Source organism: Leuresthes tenuis, unplaced genomic scaffold (assembly GCF_036924035.1).
Source record: "Leuresthes tenuis unplaced genomic scaffold, fLeuTen1.0.hap1 SCAF_21, whole genome shotgun sequence".
Lineage (NCBI taxonomy): Eukaryota > Metazoa > Chordata > Actinopteri > Atheriniformes > Atherinopsidae > Leuresthes > Leuresthes tenuis.
In genome coordinates, this window is record NW_027325375.1 from 21,810,666 (window position 1) to 21,834,407 (window position 23,742).

The window sequence follows — 23,742 nt, forward strand, 5'->3', positions numbered from 1 at the left end:
GTATAAAAAGAGATGTGCTTTTCCACACCCACAGCATGTGCAGGCAGGAGCTTAAACACACACAAACACACACACTCAAAAAACACAAAGTTTTCAGCTGTGTGTGCGTGTGTGTTTGTGGAGTTTGCACTTGCTCAGGTCATGAGATGAATGTCAGCATATAGCCTGTGTCTGTGTGTCCACGGTGCCCCGGGCCAGTGTCGCACCCCCTCTACATCTTAGCTGTCTGTGTTAGAATAAATTGGAGCTGTTTGGTTTGACGCAGGCTTCTTTTTTTTACTGTATTGCACACATGCAGAGCCACACTTTGCATCCAGAGTGTCGCATTAATCACAGGACAAAACATGGATTCGTTTTCTTACTTTTCCAACAAACTTACAAACTTATTCATCCTTGTCGATTCTGTCATATGTTTGTTTTTGAACATGAGTGACTCATCTTTAGGCCCTGTGATGGACTGGCAACCTGTTCAGGGTGCACACTTGCCTCTTGTTGGCAGCTGGGTTAGACTCTAGACTCCCTGCAAATCTAGTTTTGATAAAGCTGGTAAAATAAAATAAAAGAATGAATGGATGAATTGTCTTTATTTGATGTTATAAGCTACCTAAAGTACCCACCAAAGCGCCCCGGGAAGCGTCTTCCTCAGATGTAGGACCAGCTGCTTCCGTGTGGCCCGTGAAAATCCTCTTCCTCCCACACTCTCTCCTCTTCCACCTCCTCCTGTCCCAGCTTCCCTTTCTCCCCCCGAAATCTGCCTGTAAGAACAGGATTTATCATCCGTTTACTCAACTGCTGACCAAGTCTAGTCATCTCGTCGGTAGTATTATAGTAATTATACCTGGGAGGGGGCTTTCTGCCGTCATTACAGCACAATAATGAGATATTTGATGGGATGCAAGCACTTAAAATTTGAGATTAGAACGAGTGCGCGGTGTTGAAATTAGTCCGAACACGAGAAGGAATGTTAACTGCAACCTCAGGTCTCAACGTCACCCTCATTCAGCTCTTTCCCAGGAGAATGTACAAAATATGTATATATATATACAGTGATTTATTTTATGTACGAAATATGTCTTGGCTGCGGCAATTTAATCAACATGAAGACTATCAATGTCAAGAATGACATGACACGCACACAAAAAAGGCTTTTATGTTAGCTAATGTGCTATGAAAACATCTCAGCGAGCGTTAGCCCGTCTCAAACAGATCACCACAAATCACACATCCGGTCTGAATCTGCTCTGCTGCTGAAGACGGATGAGCTAACCCTGAAAGCACTCCGATTCTAAGGGTAGAGCAAGACTTATTATTCATTATCTGATCTGATCACCAGCTCCCAAAAGAGAGCAATGAAAACAAACTAGCTCACCCCTCTCCATCTTCCCTCGTTCTCATTTGAAAATATCACTTGGATTTTGAAACTTTGCATGGACATAAAAAAAGACATTTGGCCTTAAGAAATAGTTTAGAGGATGTTAAAGCTACTTTTGTAACATTTTCTACACCCAGCAGTAAGCTGAGAAACCACATCGTGTGCTGATTGAGTTGTAAAAGTTTGGAACATTAACTTAAAAACCTGGTTTATGTGAACGGTTCAAAACGCTCACAAAGCACCAACGAATCCGTGAGCAGTTTGCTTTGTGATTCAACAGGTTCAGCAGAGAGCACCCTAATCAGTCATCCCTGTTAACCTCTCCCTAAACTAAGCTAATGTTTGTCTGCTCCGTAAGTGAAGGACACTTCAACGCCTTCACCATCGAGCAATCATGGCGGCAAAGCACCTGAGGAAGTATTTTGAGCTCCACACAGTTGATGGCAAAGGTGAAGTCGTTAGGCCAGTTTTTCCTAAAGCAGCTTTCTCATTCTACTACTCCTTGCCTAACAGCTGCTCACCCACATCTGGTAGTAAAGGGAACACATGAAGCCAGGCAAGGTCAAGCATATGTGAAGTATGTGTCAAGAGTATGTGGCCCATTGGTAATGTTTCATTCGTAATGAGTGGAGTTTTCATGATTCAACTGCATTTATAACAGCTGAAGGTGCTCAGAGTAAAACACCACATAAGAGAACATGTGAGGATAAGATCCCAGAGGATGGATGTACGTTGGCAGCCACACATTTGCATGTTAGCAACACGAGAAACTGACGTCTAAAAGGAAGCCGCACCGCTGTCCGTTACGCTGAACTAATCTGCAGCACGCTGGATGGATTTCACAGCTGTCACCACAGACAGTGCTCTGATGAACTATGCGAGTGCTACATTTTGGAGCTTATTTCTGTTGCCCGTTCGGCGCAGCTGGCAGTGCCCGAGGGGCTTTAGGTGGAGGCTGCGTTAAGAAAAACAGGAGCTTGTTAAAAAAAAGGGAGGCTGACAACTTAATCGCGGAATAACTACATCACCAGATGGAATACCAAGTCATCTTCAACTAATCCTAAAAAATAGATAAATAAATAAAGATTATCAGTTTAAAAGATGCAGATTTTCAATAAAGATGGAGGCAGATTATTAGCCATCAGCTTCTTCCTGCTCCAAACTACTTCAAATCATCTGTATAAAACGGTCTCTTGTAGACTTCTTTTATGCATTTTACTTACTATAAGGTTGTCATTTGTTATTTTTGCCATATCTCAAACTTTTGCTCTACTGTTAAACTAGTGAGTTTTATTAAAAGTCACCTTCTTTACCATTTGTGGGGGACAAATGGTAAAGAAGGTGACTTTTAATAAAACTCGCTAGTTTAAATTCTGTAATTTCGTGCCGTTTCTGCTACTCGGTGATTGATCGCCATTCATTTCTGACCCCAAAGCCCTAGATGGCATAAACCGGATAACGCTGCAAATCTATAGCCCACAACTGGATTGTAATTGTTATAAAGCGAAGGAATTGGAATTAAACTGAAAGCCAATAACTGACACGACGTCGGCTACGTCCTTCTTAGATATTTAGTCTGTACCTCAAATTCCACCGAGCTTGCATTTTTTGTCTGATAACTCAGATGATAAGTGAGATGACGTGAGAGTTTGAAAATGGCTTGGCTGTGAAAAGACAGATTTTGACCATTACACTTGTGGGCTGAGGAGGAGACGTCAGACAGCACAGGGCGGCAGGGCAGCTGATGTTGGTGTTTGACTGTTTATTCACACTGACAAGTGTGTGCTAGAATCTCCATGTGTTGACACCGAAGTGAAACCCTGCTTTGCAAAGCTCATGACTCACTGGATCTACAGTCTACGCTTACAATTAATGATTTTTTTTTCTCCCCCCCCCCCCCTCTTATCTTCCTCTGTACTTCTTTCACCACACATCGTTTTCACAGTTCTGTGTCCCCTGTCATTATTCCCCTCACTCCTCCCACCGTCTGCTTTTTCCTCCTCGTTATCGTCCCTCTTGTCTCTACATGTGATCTTTCTTTTTTCATCTCATTCGGCTTTCTCCTTCCTGATCTACCTCTTCACATCCTTTCCCTCCCTCCCTCCCTCTCCTCTTCCTCCTCGTCCCTCCCTCTACACTTCTCTGGCAGGCTGCTCATTGCGGTGAGTCAGTATCATGGAGGAAGGCAGCGGGGCTGCCGCAGCGGTGGGGAGTGCAGCACTGGGACTGCTGGGAGCCGTAGCCACGTCCAGCCATGACATCTTGGACAGGTAAGAGAGAATTACGAGGCTGGAGCACTCCCTCACGAGCAGACCACCCCGAACGTCCTCCATCAGAGTTAAGTGTGCATGTGAGAAGGACCACACCTTTAGTGAGCCTGCTAGTTTGCCTAGAGTCAGAGAATGTGCATGAAGAGTGTGTGTTTAAGGATTTCATGTGTGTGTCTCCCTCTGAGTCATTTTGGATTGTTATTGGTCAATTCCCTGGCTTTTTCAGTTGGAGGAATCCAGTTTGTGCTTGTGAGCGTGCACAAATATATGTGGTTGAATGTGTGCTGATGATACTCAGCTTCCTCTATGCCTCAAGGAGAAATGACACCAAGGTATGCGCATGCAAAGGAGGAGGGGGAGACACTGAGGTATAGATGTGCCTGAGAGCTATAGCTGAGCTGATAGGGTGAGTTTGCAGAGTCACCACCCCACCCCCTGATAAGTCTAACCCCCCCCCCTCCCTCCCAACACACACATACACAGCCCATCAGCCCCCATAGCAACTGGACGACAGCCATCTCTAATCGTCACCACTGGAAACTTCTCATTCAGATTTCCCTCAGCCACAGTCAGTCAGCTCCCAGCTCCCAGCTCCAGCAACCACTGCCTCCACCAAGGGGCTGAGTGGATCAGCTTTCACCCACTTACGTCAGTGCTGTACACCCACTCCAACAAGCTCGTGCAGTGTCATCACATACGTGCCTTCCCTCATGCATTAACATTCACAAAACACATATGGACTGGCTTCGAGAAATTCTGATTCAAGAGGATGTTTTATGGCAAACATTGCAGGCAGTAAACGCACACACACAACAAACAGTTCTCAGTCTGTGCTGTTTCACGGATCCTCGGCTCGCTTCCCCTCCACGGTGAGTTATCTTATCAGCTAGCAGGTGCTGCGGGGGACATCATTTATCTCCTCTACATTATAGTTGTTACGCTTTCTGCCAGTGAGGTTTAGCTAATCTCTATCACCTCCCGGGGATCTCCTTTGACACATTGAGACAGAAATTAAGGCAGTGACTCATTAAGCAGTCATTTCTATTAGTCACCGCACATTTTGGACAGATATCTTTGAAATACACTTCTGCGCACCAGATGATCCCCTGTCATCCGACCAGGTAGCCTGTAGCGCCTCTCCTCCTGCTGGATTTGTGGTGCGCGGATGCTTGCTGCTGTATATTATCTGTTTCTTCAAAGGGTGGTGGCAGGGATTACGGTTAAAGCCGCTCAGCCCCTCCACCTACCCCTAGTTCACCACCCTGGCAGTGCTAAACCAGGGTCAAAATCCTGCATTGGGGTTACCATGGCAGCAGCAGCAGCTTTGCATACGTTAGACAATAGTCCAACATTACAATTGAGGACGAATCTGTGATAAAGAAGGTGAAAAATAGTCCCAGGGTAAACGGGGAAGGGCATTCGGCTGTTGCTCGTGATTTATAGAAGTTGTCTGATAAATCCTGCTGGACAGGAGTGGATCAGAGGGTTGGCGGGTGGATTGGGGACAAGGGGCCCCATAGGCTGACACAGACAAATGTGGCAAAAATCCTGTTCAGTGATCCCATAATCCAGTCAGACAGATCACTGGACAACATAGTTATGTTACTTAATATATCACGTGGCTGTAAATTTAAGTCTCTGAAGGTAATGAAAGGCAACTTTTTTGTCAAACTGGGGCTGGAAAACCCCCAGTTACATTAGACAATGAAAGATTTTAAACTCTCATTTATGTTCTGTCACTGTAGTGATGGAGAATCTTCTGTGAATCATCGTATCAAGTAAAGACATCAGTCCTCAAAAATGAAGTTGTTAATTCTTAATACAAACACTTTGCTCAGTTTAGAAAAAGATTTTTGAGAAAAGGACTTAATTGTAATTCAATGTAAAGTGATTCAATGATAAGGTGTTCAAATAGAGCTCATTACTTTATCTCATTTGTTCAAGGTTAACACTTTCAGAGCTTGAAGTCATTTTAGATAGACGTGTGAGATCGTCTTTATCGTTCATTGTATCTGTAATTAATTTAGGCGCATGCCAACAAGTTAATCCTTTCCACGGTTGTTTTATTGTTTTAGTTTATTTGGTGATGGATGACGGTTTTACTGGAGTTTTGTTGGAGTTTTTTCACAAACGCCCCTCGGGTTTTAGTCGGCTGCTTAACTTTTGGAACGTTTAGGTCTGAACGGCTTAATCATTGAGTGTCACTTCACTCCCGTTTACCAGCATGTTCCTTCAGTGAGGGCTTTTGTTCAATAAATTGATTCCCATCCAGCTTTTTTCACGTCTTGGTTTCAGTGCCACGCAGCAGCCGCACTGCTAACATCGAACGGTCAGTTGTACAGCTGCCTGGAAACCACACCGGAGATCTCCTCAGAGAAAACCTGAGAAAATCTCGCTGGCAGCGTTCAAAGCTTTCTGTAAATCTACATCCGCAGTGGAGAGGTTTTGCATGGAGTCATACTGTATGTCGGAGTTGAAATGGTGACTTTAAGAACAACTGAAGCGCCGCAGCGTGCCAGAGCAGATTGTTTGGGCTGTTTCCCCTCGTCTGTAGAAAAATGTGGATGGAAGTCTCATCTGTGGCGCCATATGCAGGACAGATAACCGGCTTCAGTAGGATTGGAGCTAAACTGTTGGATGACTAGAGAGATGGAGAGAGTGGATGGCATCCAGAGCACGTGTGAGGTGTTAATAGTGTGCATTACCCACTAACGGCTTCCCTGTTTTTCTTCTCAGTGTTGAGGTTTTCCTTTATACTGGAAATGAAATATACAGCCTCTTACTCGCAGATGCTCTTCACCTGCTCACTTTTATCAAATGAGGTTAAATGATTTGATGCTAAAGTAATGACTTTGCTAGGAAAACTGGCCTGTTTTGTTCAGATTTATTGAGCTGTTCAATTAGAGGCACACTTGACATTGCTTAAAGATATTCAGGTGGAAAAACCTTGTAAAAGGACTGAAGTTGACAGCTTTACTATGTAGCCGTTTAACGATGAAGTCCTCAGTTCAGTGGGATTGTGGCACCTCCTGCTTCTCGTAGTGAGACATTAAGACGAAGATGATTCATTTGCAAGAAGAAAACTTGAAAATGGCATCTCTGCTTCATCTGAGCTGCCTTTGACTAAAAGGTAGACGGCATCATTCAAAGCTGAGGATAATAAACCAGGCTTTTTTTTCTTTCTCTCCAGCTCATAGATTCACTGTTTATTTGTCGTGATAGTAAACAGCTGTCAGCTAAATCCTTCTCCTTTCCACAGCTTGTTAAGACGGATGATTCTCCGACTCATAATAAGAAATGTGATTACAGCAGCTGCTTCTGTGACATTCCCTGAGTTTGACTCACGCAAGCAGCCAAAATAACCTTCAACATTCAACAAAGCGTTCGATTTTAACCAAAGCGACCAGACGATGGCTTGTTCCATCCGCACAAGTCTTTGTTTGCCTTTATTTTGGCTTCTACTCGCGTTTTTTCCTGTAAAATAATGCAGGCAAAGAATCCAAACAAAATGGATTTAAATAGCAGCCATCGGACTGGATTTATCGCTGCCGACTGAGGACAAAGGCAGGAAGCCGCCATGAAATGTAACAGTTTGGAAAATCCAAGATAAAATCTGCCGCACTACTTTTATCAGACACTCGTGGAGGGAGAGAGACGAGCTGCGAGGGAAGAGGAAACCCAAATAGAAAGCCCGATAAGGGAGGAACACTGGCAGAGCTCTTCCTTGAGCAGTAACACAAGACTACAGTTATGCAAAGGGCTGTTATATTTCAAGACTAAGGAAGGAGTTTGAGGTCTTCACCCAGCCTCCAAACTCCCCAGATACCCATCTGATGGCCACAAAGATCCAATTCCACAAGCCTCCGGGCCCAAAGGATTCTCTTGCTACATCTTGTTACATCGCAGCAGCTTCCTAAACTCTGCTTCACTGGCCTTTCCTTTAACGTACATCCAGCACAGATTTGCGATCAGTTGCTTTCTTTTGGTCACTTTTGGGACATTTTAAATGTCTTACTACCAAAGCTGCATATTTAAGTGAACTCTGAAGGTAAGTATTTGTGGAGAAAAGACCACATATATCAAGCTAACAAAAGGCTGATGGCGCTGCCCTTTTCCCCCACTCAGTGGGTATCTTTTTCATCAGACCAGTGCCATAATATTCTCTGGAGGGTATCATTGGCAGTGCTAAAAGTGGCGTGTTTCCATGTGTGTTCAGTCCAGCTCTGCTCTGCAGAGATGCTTTCAGAAACAGTGATCACAGATTCATTTCTCGTCACCTCGGTGGACTTTTTAAAATCTTTTTCTGTTTAAACCAACAGTCGTTCACAAGCGAAAGCTTCCAGCATGAGCCTCGGTTGACTTTAACTTTCATCTGCATCTAGACTCATTCATGATAAAAGGCAGACAGGAGTTCGGTTGAGCTCCGAGTTCCAGGAGTACCTCTGATGTGTAAGATTCTTATCCATCACTCAAAGCTGTCAAGGAGGCATCCCTAATTCAGCCAGCGGAGCAACAAGCCCAAACACAGACTCTACTCAGTGACAGGAAGTCTGCCAACAGATGGTCTGTCCCTCAACATCTGCAGCCAAACTGCGGCAAATTCTCCAAGATTCTGGAACAAACTACCTGTCAAATAGCTGTTGCTTACTCTGAATGCTGATTCAGGTTTTTACTGGTTTCAAATCACCAACTCCTGAGAGGGGTCTCGCATTCAGTGCTTCGCTTCCACACCGGTTGATGATGTAAACCTAGAATTATTGACCGTGTTGAGTCATACATTCAGTGGTAGGGAGTGGTGGTTGAAGACCAATTCAGACGGGGATTCATTGCCTTCATTTCAGAGTGGAAAAATTGGGCTTTTAGCGAGTAAAATTGCAAAGTCAGAGGGTGAAGAGTCAGAACAGAAGGCTACGAGCTAACGGATACTGGGCGAAGTCTCCGGTTTGGTCTCTCTTTCTTCTGGTTGTGCTGAAGGTGGACAGAAAGCAGGGGGAGGACGCTGCTGGAGATGAGCAAAGACCTCGAGCTGGGCTGGTAGAAAGAGCAGTTTTGCTGACATGCCTCCTCATCAGGAGATGCTGAGAATTCTGGGAGGGTGACGCTGTCTGAAAGTGGCTGACGCTGTGTCACTGGGTCTCATCTCTCCCTGGTAAGTGGTGCCTGGAAGCATGTCATTAGGACGAGCGTGGCTGCGGGACGTCAGAACCTCTGGACTCCTTTTCGCAAGTTGATGATGACAAGACGGCTTTCTGCTGCAGGATAGACGGCTTTCTAATCAGCTGTTTGCCTCAGTCTGTCGCCTTTATGGTTTAGGACATTTACAAGACAGCTCATAATTTCTCTGTGTGGTCATAAAGAATTATTTCTGTCACTCTGTAAACATTTGCTCAGTGCCCTCGCGTGTTGTTATACTATTCCACAAAGCGTTTCTAATAGGAATCTCTGAACAGAACCGTGCCTTCTTATTCTTTATTTCTTTCTTTATTTAAAGAAATACCACCGGTTATCCTTTAGATCCCGCAGGAGTTCACACTTCCAGGCAGCTTGGACCGCTCTCAGATGGGAAGCTGTCACAGGACAAGAGTTGATCATGAATCTTTAAAACGAATGATTTTTAAAGTGGCTCCAAACTGAGCAATTCATCCCACAGCTAGCCTGGAGGTAAGCAGAGGGAAGTGGGGGATGAGGGCTCTAATTTGGGTGTAATGTTGGAGGAGAGGAGAGCGTGGGAGTTGAAAGTCCCCAGAGAAATCTGCTGAGCTGTGAAAACATTCAGAGTTGTCTGAACTCCACTTGTTTTGAATTCCCTTTGGAAGTTTGTTTGGACGTCTTTAGCTTGTTTTCTGACGACGCTGGTAGTCCAAGAAGTAGCTCACACCATAAAAAAAGCCGATAACTGATATTTATGCAAGATATTAGAAAACATGCTCAGCATTTTTCTTCTTCTGCTGTCTCAAATTCAACAAGTGACCAAAAGGGATCCTTGATTGCAAAATGTAATTGCTCTTTTTTTCTTACATATATTTCGATTGGTTTTATTGCTCAAAACAAACTCCCCTATAGTGTGGCTAATTGTAACCGGCTACAGACGGACACTTAAAGCCTTATATGCCGTCCTGTGGTAGAAAAGTAGCTTTTCTTACAGGAACCACTGGCAGGAGACGGTCTTAAAGGTGCCATATTAAGAACAAAATCAGGAATTACGATGTTGAATTTTGGATGGAGCATAAACCTAATGGTTGGCCATAATGTTCTGCGGTGAGTTGATTTAACAGCTCGGGCCTGTTCGGTGCATCGCTCGCAGTGAGATTGTGACGAATAGAACGATCAGCGGCCCAACTGCAGACGAGAATAAAATTGACAGTCAGTTTGGTGACTGATAGTTTGGGCTGCGATTGCTCAGCTATCTATTTACTGTACGCATTTTTTTTTTTTTGTGGTAATAATGTGCTTCAAGGGTTATTGAGTTACTACGGAGTCCAAAAAAAAAAAGGAAGACCCACGAGGAGGAGAGAAGTGGAGTAAACCGGGCACTGTGTGAGAAGAGGGGGAGATTTAGGGTGGAAGAAGGAAATGTTGGACTGTCTGCAGTGATGTGGACGCTGCACCGCTCTGTCGACCTGCCAGTCCGTCTGCTTTATGGTCACGAGTTGTGAGTAGGGACCAAAAGAATGAGATGAGCCTCCTTTAAAGGGTCGCTGGGCTCACCCTGAGAGAGAAGCCTCCCCGGTGAGGTGTTTTGGAACGACTCGGCGTCCCCCTCGGAAGAGCTTGAGGAGGTGACTGGGAAGAGTGCAGCATTTCATGTAGGCTTCATGAAACCGATGCAGGATTTATTTTCTCACCGACAAGCCGTCCTTTCTGTCCTGTGTTCTTACAGTAATTACTCTATTAGTCTGAACTGTTAACGTTTCTCCTTTGGATGGTAAATCCTAACTGGAAACTGTTCCCATACAGATACAGTCCTCTATCGTCTGTGTAACTCTGGGCTCACGTGGAACTTCAGTGTGCAGCAGTGTAAAGGGATGTGGAAGAAAAATTAGTGCAGGGACCAACTCATTACTGAACTTTTCTTCCTGACTCTGGAACCTGGCCCTTAAATCCAATAATCTCTGAGTAGATGTTTCAGCGTTTGCTTTCTGCTGCCGTCTTGCAGCCACCGTTGTATCCTCTCTGAAACTGAGCGCTTTCCTGCTCTCATTGTCCTCCACTGTGGTAGACTCATGTAGTTAATAGTTAAAATCATGCTTGATATATTATGTGTGTGTGTGTGTATCTTTACTATCTGTCTTTTTAGTAAGATGTTTTGTAACATGTTACATGTAAATGATATTCATCATGTTTTTATGGATATAGTGTGAAACGTATCCCAATATGAATATATTATTCTAAATATTCATAATAATATGAATTGTGTGTGTTGCTTATAGGAGTCTGAGGCCTGGACGTCACCTGGAGGACGACGACATCGTGCCTGAGCTCGCTTACATCCATCCCAGAGAGAGACCTGACTGGGAGGAGACTATCAGTGCCATGGTGAGACGCCCCTGTTTCCATGTATTTTTCATCAGAAACATCACTAACACAGCCACACAGTTACCTGTTGAGCAAACGTCCTCCAGCCAGGTGACTCCTGCTCGCAGCTTAGTGGTAACGGTGCGTTACAAAGCGAGTCCATTTCAGGGTTCAGGTATTAACAGCAGGAGCAGAGATGCCAGGTCCTCGCAGGATCCGAAAGGAAAAGCAAAACCACGGTTTATGCAGGCGACTGACTGATGAAGAACAGTTCTAAAGCACGAGAAATACTGGAGCAAAGGAGGCAGGACACTGTGCACAAAGTTCACTGCAGGAGTCAGTGTTTCGGATCCAGTAATCTAAGAATGGTGCAGCCGTGTTTGTTTTTGTCAATATCAATACCAGGTGGACTTGAATGTATCCCTGATATTGATATTCAGAGTGAACATGCAGGTGGGTAGAAAAGCAAATGAAGCGGCAACATTTATCAGAACACACAGTGCTGCTGTTTTCATACACGGGTGCACCGCTCATTTTGTGCTGGGTGGAAAATATCTGAGGTGCGAGTTAGGAAGATTTGCGTTCAGCCTCTGAACATGTTCAGAAATGGTCTGGGCTGCAGTGCGAGCATGAAAGATGCAAATTAAAACACATGTACGATATAATCTCTTTCTCAGCAAGACCCGTCCCAGTTTTCAATCTCAGTTAATGGACTTTTTGGGAATCTTTTAACAGAGGATGTGACAAATGTGAGCAATCTGCAGGAGAAAGGACACGTTTCACCAGCATCATCTGTGTTTGTTTTGTAAAATATTATGAAACTGAATTTCATCATGCTTCCAGGTCAACCGAACCGTGTCAGATCCTGATCTTGCCCGTTCACCGTCTGTCACGGTCTCTGCCTCTCGGCCGGCGGGTTCATGAGATGCATCTTCTCAGCTCCCCGAAACGCCATCGCGCATTCATGATTAATGCAGGTGACCGTTGGCGTCTGAACGCCACCCTGCTTCTTCAAACTCGTCTCATAGATCGGTCGCTCTGTGGACTCGTCTCTCACACCGCTCCCATTCACCAGAATACATCATTCATTATTTCCTCTCCCCCTGTTTTTATTTTTATTTTATTTATTTATTTTCTTTTTGGTGCGGGTATTACATCCTGCATCAACAGCGCAGTGAAAATGAGGCCGTTGCCATGGTAACGTGCCGAGCCACCCGCGGTCGGCGCGCGGTTAGAGCCCTATCGCGAGTGCTCCCTTCGATCGGGCGACGTAGAGAAAGAGAAACAACAATCTCACCAAGCTGATGAATATTGATCACAGAGGTGGAGCTTTTTCATACTGAAAGTCTGCTGCTCTTTGTTCAATACTTGATATCAGAGGGGCTGCTTTGCATTATGTATGTCTGAGGTTGAGGGGAAGCACTAAGCAACTTACCGTAAGCTGTCACAATAACGTCCTGTTGCATTGTGGGGGATGGATTATATTCCGTGTTGAAAACAAAACGTTCAGAAATCCCTGCATGATGACGATGAGCTCAGCTGCAGAGTATTTTCTCAGGACAGATGTGATCAAATCAGAGATCACGGATTGTTTTTTTTTGTCTGCATTCGCTCTTAATTCATGCTCTCAGAAGTTGTAAAATATAATATTCCAACTTCAAGGATATTTACCGAGAATTTTGTATGCATCCATTTTACTCCATTTAAGTATTAAACCTAAGCCCTTGCCTTTGAGCAGGAGGAGGTTTTTTTAAATAATATTAGAAAAAAAAAAAAACTGTCCTCAAATGTCCTCATTTTTAAGCTTCTATCTTATATGAGGACACAGGATCTCAGGAAGATAAGGGACTGTGTTAATAATCCTTGCGTCTGCCATAGATATTAACATATGAAATCAGTGCTGCAGCTAAACAGCCGCTGCCCCCCCCCCCGGTGCGGTTAACACCTTGGACAGATTAGAACTAAATGAAGCAAGTTTTCTCAATGAGATGACTGTACAGATGTTTGACCGTTCAGCTTTTCTCAGTCAAGTCTTCTAAATGCAAATCGCCTTTAATACTGTGGTAATACTTGGCCAGACGTTGCCATTTTCATGAGTGGACTTGCAAGCAGCATGTTTTTTACCTTGAGAATGCAACTTTAGGACCAGTTAGACACTGTATCAAAGCAAGCCCAAGTAAAGTACAGTTCCTTATTATTGGGAATGAAACCGACTTAAGGAGCCGCTCTGTGGCTCCAGTCCCTGTTTGTGTGGTTGCAAGTCAGGCTTTGGACAAGTTAATCTTCTAAACAACTGAGAAAGAGCTTGGTTGCTGGTACTCATCATGCCATGAGATTGTCCAGTGAGCCACAGCTTCAGCTTACAAGCCTGTGGACGTAGATTCATTCCAGCACCTGTTACACAAGATAAATAAAAGGCCTCATTGCTTTTCCAATGCAACCTGATCCCCTCCATTCACTGGCTGATTGAATGGCACACGGTTGTGTTATGAGCTTAACTTTTTCAGCTTCCTGATTAGATCATTATCCTGACATTGCTCTAAATAAACAGCATCACTGTAACTGCTGTGGTCAGATTATTTCACTAAACGTAGACCAAGAGGGACGTTTCATCTCAGCCGAAGCAGACGGTGCCGTGAACGATGTGTGTGCTGATGTTTGAATCCTGTTGGGTCCGTGACTGTTGCCGCAGAGCATCTGAAGAACGGTGCCAGAGATTTATTTGTATGTGCCAGCCGCATCGCTGATATTTGTGTGTGTGCTTGGGGTTTTTAGGCGAGAAGCGCAGAGATCCCCGAGCTGAGGACGGAGCCCCTCATGCGCTCGAGCAGCAGCAGTACGGCCAGCATGAAGGTCAAGAATGTGAAAAAGTGAGCAGTTAACACTCACACACACACACACTCCTCTCACGTCTCTGTTAGTCTCTACTGCCTCCCTTTCCCTGCTTGAGCTTCTTCTATTTCTATGCCCTCCTCCACCCTTCACTCCTTCTTTTCACATTGCCCTCGCTCTCCTAAACTAGTCATACGCCGGCGACCAAGTGCTAAATAAACTGTGCACGTGTGTGTGTGTGTTACGTTTCCAGGCTCTGCTTCACCAAGGGCCACTTCCCGAAGCTGGCAGAGTGCGCTCACTTCCACTACGAAAATGTGGATTTTGGCACAATTCAGGTACAGTCGTCGTGCTTTTTAAAAATGTCTTTCCTGCATTAATGTCAAATCTAATCGGGTGCATCCAAAGTGCTGAGCGGCTGAAGCTGGAGCAGCACTGATGCAGCATGGGGTTGTAGGATTTTGGTGGAGGTGTCTGTTTGAATTACAGCAGCACCGGTGTCAGTCATGGTGCGGAAGAGGCTTTGAGCACGAACTCGTGTTCTTTCGTCATTTCCCTGCAGCGTTGTGGAAGAAATGAAGAGATTCTGTTTGTAAAGACAGAAGTACGACTCGCATCTATTTCAAGTGAGGGTCAAGCAGAATTCTTTTTCTGTCACATCAGAGGGATGGTTGTTGCGGGCAAATGGCTCAGCGCTTAAATCTGAGGAGGTGCCGTCTCATTGGCTGAGCTGCATTTCAGACCGTCTTTGCTTAACCTTGGTGTGTGCAATGAATATTTCCATTGTGCTCTATAATAAGATCAGATTCTTATTTTTTGCTTTCTTTGAGGATGACACATGCAGGCTGAAGGTGAGGCCTGGATGTGATTCGCCTGTTACCGTCAAAGATGCTATTTTCAGAGCTAAAACGAATGTTGCTATCGCGTTTCTGCTCTTTGACGACACTTCGATCGTAGGGAGTGCATATTTTTTGAAGAACTTCCAAGAGTTAAAGCTGTCAAGTCTGAAAACATACACACAATGACATATTCAGGGTGATCTTAGCAGGCCTGCCACTTTAATAACACATTTAGGAGCGTCTGATGACTCTTGCTGATGAGCAGCATGAAGGGAGATGTTGGGTCCAGTGTTTTGGGTTTCATAAGGAGCTAAAATAGAGAAAATATTTGATTCTGTTGCAGCTTTTTGAAAGCACAAGGCTAACATCCCTGGAGTGTCTTTTCAAATGGGACAGACTTCTTCCTTGTCTTCAGTGTTTGATCAACATGTATTTGCATTCAGGGATAAAATTGAATGGTTTAGTCATTTTAAATGAGCTGTTGTTCTCTCGCTTTCACTAAATGCATGCTGGGATTGGGCCCATTTCTGTTTGGATACGTAATACAATTAGAGGTGAATCGTCTGCATCTTTGTGCGTCTTCAGCCTATTTTTCGTTTCAATAGGCATTTGAGAGTTTCTGATGATCACAGCTGCTGCTCCCAGACTGTTTTGTCATGAGTGAAGAATCCAGTAGGGGTCAGCAGTCAGCTAGATATATGACTTTTTTCTGTCTTCAAGGCCAAGCCAGAGAGTTTGCTAAAGCTCTTCCATCTACTCTACCTGCAGGTCCTTTGTTGAGCTAACTCGTGTTACACTGCAGAATCCATTTGTGCACCCACTGCACACATTAAGGAACCTGTTTGCATGATTTGAACAGTCTGTAGTGCACAGACTGGTTCTTTGCTGTCCCAGCTGTGTGTGCTGACTGCTCCTTCTGGTAAAGCTTTGTTGTTTTCATTTTGCTTTCAAGTATCTGCCTCTTTGTCTCATGAGGGTGATTTCTCCCCAGAGCAAACGGAACCCCCGCGGAAACCCGCGTCTTTAAAGAGATTAATTATTCTGTCGTGTCAGTTCATATATTTCATATCTGTGCTTGCCTCAGCCAAACGTGTTTGCTTGTTTTTATGAGCATCCTGTTAATTTGTTCAGGAATGATTTCGATGTGTCATGAATAGATCAGCTGCTCTGATGAGGAAAAGATTGCTACTTAGTAGCAGAATATTCTGCTGGTGCCTGATGCCAATTTATGTCTTCTTCAACTATTCTTACAGGATTTTCTATCTTTATGTAGATTGAACCAGTGAAGTTGGCATATTTTCTGCATAGAGACCCAGAGCGTCAGTGTTTTAAATTAGTGGAGGGACTTATTTTTGGCATTAGGCTCTCTGCTGCAAGATGTATTATTTAGCTTCTGTGATTTGAAGGAGGGGGAAAAAAACAAAAAAAAAAACAGAATCAAAGGACATTTTGAGTCAAACATTGAGATCACAAGTCAGTTAGAGCAGCGCATTCACGGCAGCTTCTTTTTTAGTTCGTATTTAAGATTGAATATTTTTCTTTTGAGCATTTTTGTTTTCTGTTTTTGCATTTTACATCCCAAGTTTTTGACATATCGTATGAGATATTCGTCTTTTCTTTGAGTGCCCTTTCTGTTCGTCAACCTTTAGCTCTTTGTTGTCTTTTTACATCAGTGACAAATGAGGATCTGGAAAATGATCAACTCAAGGATCTTTTGACAACTTGTTTTAAAGGCGAGAAGGTTTTTTTTTTTTTAGTGCGTTTTGTTATTTTCACGTGCATCACAGCAGTGCTGCAGTTGTCAGTTTGGAAATGGGCACTAAAATACAAATATTTAAGAGCTTTTCTGCCTTTGGTTTTTAATTTACCTCATTTTTAGCCTAGCTCAATGCTTATATTACCTGTACAGGTATTATAAATGACTAGCTTTGGGTGGAAAATGTCTTCCAGACCAAAGACATTCTTGTCACCGATCTATAAATCATCCAGTAACCAACAGGTATTTGTTTTCATCCCTACTTTATATATGTTTAGACGATAAAATCACATAGTTCAGAACTGATTGATCCCTGGAATTGTGGAGCTATTTCTTTATTTTTTTTTTCGCTCTCGGTGAAGTTTCACACTGAACAGGATCATTTAAAGTTTCCCTGTGGCTGTATGCTTACATCCTGTGATGCTGTCATCTCAGCAGAGCACACGACAGCTCCTGTTAGGGCCACCATATTTCCAGCGCAGACATGTTATTTTATGAGTCGTTTGAGGTCACGTGCGCTCGCACTGTCAGACATGTGTTTGGACTGTATGAACTGATAGAATCTGACCGTGATGGTACAAACAAAGCTGAGTGATACTCTTAATGTTGCCACTTTATGCTGCAGCTTTTACTGGCTTCTGTCAGAGCGCCTTCAGGTCTTGTAAAAAAAAAAAAATCTCCTGATTACATAATGATATTATCTTTCTTTTCTTTTTACATCCTAATAATACGGTTGCTTTTATGGCTTATCTGTGCTCTGTGTGTGCTTTTGCCTGGTGTTAAACTGCCCCTATAATTTTTCATACGCGTTTCCCCTTGTCTCTTTTACTTAATAATGTGGTTGATCGATTGATATATTCTTTTAAAGACCGCATCTGTGACATTAGCAGAGCCGAGGCCACCTATAGCTGCAGAACTGTATTCATCAGATTCAGCTGACATTTACACGATGGAGCAAAGAGAGACCAGGAGTATAAAGATGGTTGGTTTGTCTTTAGCTCTTATCAGGATGAGTCAGACAAGGTTTCTTTTAATTAAGCTGGCTTCAGGCAGACTGCACTTCAGAGCTAGTGGTCATTTTGCACCGGCAACACACTGAAAAACTGCTGTTCAGTTTGCACTAAGAAAGATGTTTAGGTCATCATGCTGTGGGAGTCTGTATTGATTTTGGCCCGGTGTTGTTGGTGCACTATAAAAATCTATTAGATGTCAAAATTTAGAACCCTATTAAACTGGATTTTAAAAAGTATATGAATTGGTATCGATTAACTTTGTGTAAACCTTAAAGTTGTTTCATTTAATCACTTCAAACACTTGAAGTGAGGGATCAGGCCCCTGCTGATCTTTGTCATGTGATCATGCTGATGTGTTTGCTCAGTCCTCATCTTCAAAGACCTGAAGCTGTCCTTTCGTGGTGAGGACACCAGAGAACTGAATGCACAGTTGTTTTCTGTAGCTTTCTTGAGATTTTCTGTACTTAAACGCATACGGCGTTGATTCAAAAAGTAACCACTCACAGATAAAGACACAGATGATTAACTGGGGTTACTATACTCCATGTATTGATTATCTTTGTCAAAGCAGGCTGCACATCCGCCAAAGAACACTTCCCACATTTCTACTTCTCCGTCAGTCTTTCACACCCGTCAGAGATGATGTACGTCTTCATTAATACTAAAAAGATCCACTAAGGGTTTATTTACATTTATCTAAAACCATCCTCTGTCCCCGAGCTTAATCACAAGTGACTAAACCTAACCCACATTCTGGGTGTGAACTCCAGTCTATGATGAGACACTCGTGCTTTTTGTAGACTCCATCCATTTATCCGGCCTGACCACCTGCGGCAGAATCGTGTCATTTGTACATTTTTCATTCAGAAAGAAATGTGCTGCTAAAATGCTTGAAAGGGGGGAAAAAAAGGGTTGATCTGAGGTTGCTTCAGTTGGTCAGGTGTAGGTTCGGCAACGTTTGGCGCCCTAAAGCTGACAGCCTGACTGGACCGAACCACCTGGTTCTTCCATCAATACATTTATTTTCCTTCCCTGATGGGATTGGCATCTTCCAAGATGTCAATGCCAGGATTCATCAGGCTCAGACCATAAAAGAGTGGTTGAGGGAGACATTAATTTCACACATGTATTGGCCACCACAGAGTCCAGGCCTTAACCACATTGCGAGTCTTATTGGATGTGCTGGAGAAGACTTTACGTAGCGCTCCAACTCTTACATCACTATTTAAAGATCTCGGTGAAAAATGAATGCAACTGGATGGGAATTAATGTGTTAGCTTATCAACGCAACGCTGTGACTAATAGGTGCTGTAATCAAAGTCCGCAGCCAAAATAAAGTTAGCAGTAAAACTTATTTTGGCCAGGCAGTGGAGTCCAGCAAGTGACAACATTTATGTCAACAATGTAACTGGGAAAGTATTTTCTTTTAAAAGTGCCTGTTAGCTGGAACTCCTCTGGCCTGGCACACCGACAGTGTTTTGGCTCATTGCTGCTGTGGACTGCATGTTTTATGAATTTTTTTTCTATTTTTTAGGTTTGCTGGATCATTCTCTGTGTTGTATAAATACTGCTAGAGGGAAGATATTTACGATACGATGGACCGGCTGCATCTGGCAACAAACAAATATGACATTTAAGGTTCTTTAAGTTGGACACTGTTGCTGTCTACGGTCGCAGCAGCTGAACTGGTTAACCTTGTCCTCATGTTGTTTGTACTGAGGTGCAGCCCTGCAGTTTGTTGTTGCAGGGCGATGGCTGTTTTCCTGAACCAGCATGTGAATCTAATAAAGGAGGAACTCTGTCTGAACTTCCCTTATTGTTCCCCTTTATACAAATAGTTTTCTCTCCTTGACGCCTCCGTCCCCTTCAGCTCTCCCACAGCCCTGCAACACAGTGACTGCATGAAAGACACCTGCAAAACAAATGTGTCGACTTCATCGCTTCTGCCAGTCAGCACTGCTCCTACATAATAGATCCGAGACCTAACATTTGCTCTGCCTTGTTGCACATAGACCACACGGACACCACGGCCTGGTTGGTCCACAGCGTCACAGATCTCAGAGCTGCGGAGATTAATACAAAACTTCAAAAAAGAAGTTGGAACTTTTTCCTGTGTCCACATTAAATTCCAGTTATGAGGTATGAGGTCATTTGAAGACATCCCAACTTGATTATGGACCCTTTCGTGACATATGTCCAGATTTACTAAGCCCTGCAAATGGGTATGTGGTTGCAAATCATAAATAGCATCGAGGCGAGTGTCCGGTTCAATCGTTCTGATCTACAACATCTCATAAACCGATATTTTATTCACAATAAAACATAGGAAACATATAAAATGTTGAAAGTGAGATATTTTACTATTTCTATTCAAATATTCGCTTTTTAATTGGATGGCAGCAACACTTCTCAGAAGAGTTGCGACAGGGGCTGAAAAGTCTGGAAACCGAAGTGATGCTAAAAAGAAACAGATGGATGCAAAGAATGAGTTTAATTAGGAGCAGATCAGCAGTAGGACTGAGCATAAAAAGAGCACCTTAGAGCGGCAGAGTCACTGAGAAGTAAAGAGGGGCAGAGGTTCAGCAATGAAACAAACAAACAAACACACATCTACAAAGTTTGAAGCAATTCCAGAATAATTTTCCTCAGTTGGTTGCTCCATCGTCGACGGTACATTCAAAAGAGCGAGAGAATCTGAAAACATTGGTGTGTGCAAGAAACGTGACAGAAAATCAATATTCTGTCATTAAAGTCACTGCACGGGCTCCGAAACTCTTCCAGAAATGTAAATGGAACTGGAAACTTGCACATCTGGAAAGGCTCCATCAATGCTGAAAGGTATATTCAAGTTTTAGAGCAACATACGGACCTGCCTGCAGTCCAGACCTTTCACCGGCTGAAACTACGGAATACAACAAAGAAGATCCAGGACTGTTGATCCAGGACCTCTCCCACAGATCCAGTGTCCATTTTGGACAGTGTCCTGACTATTTAAGAGCTAATTAAAGAATTGGGATTGTGCAAACACAGAGCAGCCGGCACATTTCAGTAATGACTTGTGCAGTCTACCAAGGGCAGCGCAAATTAGCTTAGAGTCACAAACAGGCTGACCGCTTAATAATCAGGAGGCTGTGGTTCACCAGCGCTTCAGGCACAGCTTGTTTGGTGTTGCTTCCAAACGGGCCACATAAGCAGGACTCTGATGACCCGATCAGTTTAAATATGGATGGAAACGCCCTTTTATTCACTTTAACAGCAATCATATTTGGATCATATTTTATTCTTTACATCAACGAGGCACAAAGTGATACTAAATTCTGCCCCATTGTGTTTTAAAATGTGGATTTCACTACCTAAATGTTTTTGCAGATGTGGTGATAGATTGGTAATAAACGTGTGATAAGTGGCCTGAAACATTTTGCGTGAGAGTGAGGATTTGTTGGACAACAATCGTGACAATGAATCAGGGTTTAACATCTGTGAAGGAGTGCCCCCTCATGTTGACAACAGTGCATGCAGGCAGAGAGTGTGTGACTCCTGCGTTGGGATGAATGGGAGCAGCAGGCTGTATGTATGCGAGCAGCCACCCGTGTAATGCAGCCCGCCGCACACCCTCAGTCCGTTTTCAGGCTGACTCCATGTGTTGCTGTTCAGCTGATGTTTCTCAGCTGCTCCCGATCCAGACCGGTGACTGGAGCATCCCCCCCCCCTCCTGCATAAGGATGAAATCCTTAGCACCCAGCGCCGATAACAAAAATCTCAATCTTCGATTTATTTGATTTGTAGACTTGCTGGAGTTTCAGATAAGTCTCTCCTGAAAGTGGTAGGCTTGTCCTCCAGAGAAATGATGTCAAACCCTCCATCACGTGTTCATTGAGAGGACTGCTCTCCACTGCACTTGAGCTGAGGATGATGTAACTGTTTGACTCATGCTGCCCTTGTTAGTGAAAACAAAAGACCAGCCAGAGCTCACACACAAACCTCCTCTGTTGTTTGGAGGTAAGCATCTTCGAGGGATTCTTAAAGCAGCACCGAACCTCTACCTGTTTCAGCAAAAACTGATCATCAGCAAAAACTGATCAACAGCAATGCTGCATGCTGATAAGGATGTTAAACTTTAGCATTTTGGGTGGTTTTTAGTTTTGAGGCATTTTTTTTTTTTCAGGATCGTGATGCAGATTGCAATGCCATGCAATGGCGGTCATATTTTACAATATGGTGACCACAGCAGATGTCATCAAAATGTACAGGCAACTCGTCAAAAAGCCTTACCGGTAACCCACTGATTGATATTTTTCTGAAAGATGTAAATCACCTCAGATTGCCAGCATCCGTGCCACATTTTTAAAGCCCTCTCTCCTTTAGGTGAAGTCCAGTAAACCTGGCGTGTAAACGGTCTTGGCAGGTAGAGGGATTTAAGAATAAAGCCAGCCTTCTTAGGTTCTTATTGACACCTCAGACTGGAGGAGTTTCTGTGTCGTATACACGGCCTGCATTGGCCAGTTGGTGTCCATGTTAGATTAGATTAGATTCAACTTTGCTGTCATTGCACATGTCACAGGTACAGGCAACGGAATGCAGATTGCATCTAACCTGAAGTGCATAAGCAGTCATTGTAGTATGATAGGATATATGTAAAAGTGCAGGTATGTACAGTGGACTATAGATATATGGTAAGTACAATCATACAGTATGTACAGTGGTCCAGGTTATTAGTGGGAAATGTGCAGTATATACAGCAGGCAGTGGGGAATATGTCATTTCTACTGTAGGGTGCAGTAAATTGATATTTATCATGTACAGTAGTGCAATTAGACTCTATTAGAATACAGAAAAAGTGCAGTGATCCCAGTACAGAGCTGCATGAATGGCAGCACAATCTTGTGTGTGTGGTGATGAAAAGGGGGGAGGGGTCACCGGGGCAGAGAGAGTTCAGCAGGGAGAGACAGCTGTTTGAAAGAAGCTGTTCCTGAACCTGGTGGTCTTAGTCTGGAGGCTTCTGTAGCGCCACCCAGAGGGCAGGAGGGGCAAACTGTGAGATACCCATACCAGACTGAAATACAGTTGGTAAGGATGCTCTCCATGAAGCAACCTCAGTTGACCAAAGTGCTCCACAGAACATTGAGAAAAGAAAGCTAAAACATATAAGCAGAGACTGATTAAAAGCAAAAAAAAAAGTAAATCCTGACAGAAATCACTTTCTTAAAAAGTAAGAATCAGACGGTACACTCAGCTCTTCCCAAGATGATATCACCTCTGTATACAGATTAACTGTGAATGTTCCCAGAGTGCTGCTTATTTTAAGGGTTTTCTCCCCCCCCTGTTCCATATACTCTGTCTTGATATAGTATTTGCAGCTCGGTTCAGGCTTTGCTCGACTGATTTATTTCCCTTTCCTCCTTCACACTTGACAAATCGCGCTCTCCTCTCCTGTCTGACCTTGGGGGTGGGGCCTCCGGTGGGGCAAATGCCTGGGATGTGGGAACATTTTAACTGCCGAGCTGGCTGCTAACTGCTTCACTTCCAAGCACGTAAAGCTTGTTTGGAGCGCTTTTACACCCCACTGTGGCCTCATGAAAATGATGTGTGGATCAAGAAAGCCTCTTGACAGTGGACGTTTCTGGCGTTTTCTGCATTCCTCTTATTCTGTCAAACTGGATTGCAAAGAACACTTTAGCAGTCGTATGTCCATTAAGGCTCTCACATTTATGGCCTGTTTAGACTGAAGCCCTGGCTGTACATTATCTGACTAAGCGGCATTTGTTATTGTAATGGTGTGTCTGCTAACATCACGGTGTGATGGCAGCAGTGTGCAGAATGGCCTAAATTAGCTGGACACACATATTGATAATCTACCCTCTGCACCAAGGTGGAAATCCATTTCATTGGGGGTTATTCAGCATTTGATTGTGCTTTTTCATTCATTCAGTGTATGGGATTTGTTTTGTGCTTGAAGCCATGATCTCATCCCCTCAGCAACCTCTCTGTAACTAAATTTTATTGCACTCCTCAGTCTCATACCAGATCCATTTTTATAGCTTCAGTAATGATTTTAGATGTAGCCCCCTTCACACTTCCTGTACCTCTGAAGTACTGCAGCAAAGCCCCACAGCTATCCTGCATCCCCCCCCTCCACCCCCCCGGC

General features: G+C 43.7%; 1 protein-coding gene across 1 annotated transcript in view; it reads left to right on the top strand.

The window, feature by feature from the left end:
- The window catches only part of LOC140280270 (rho GTPase-activating protein 32-like), a 46,339-nt gene that overhangs the window by 12,140 nt on the left and 10,457 nt on the right, over positions 1–23,742 (top strand). Inside the window, exons 2-5 of the mRNA XM_072375575.1 lie at positions 3,318–3,642; positions 11,073–11,178; positions 13,933–14,027; positions 14,243–14,327. Of these exons, the coding sequence (XP_072231676.1) occupies positions 3,548–3,642; positions 11,073–11,178; positions 13,933–14,027; positions 14,243–14,327 (381 nt within the window). The 5' untranslated portion in view covers positions 3,318–3,547. The remainder of the gene's footprint in view (positions 1–3,317; positions 3,643–11,072; positions 11,179–13,932; positions 14,028–14,242; positions 14,328–23,742) is intronic.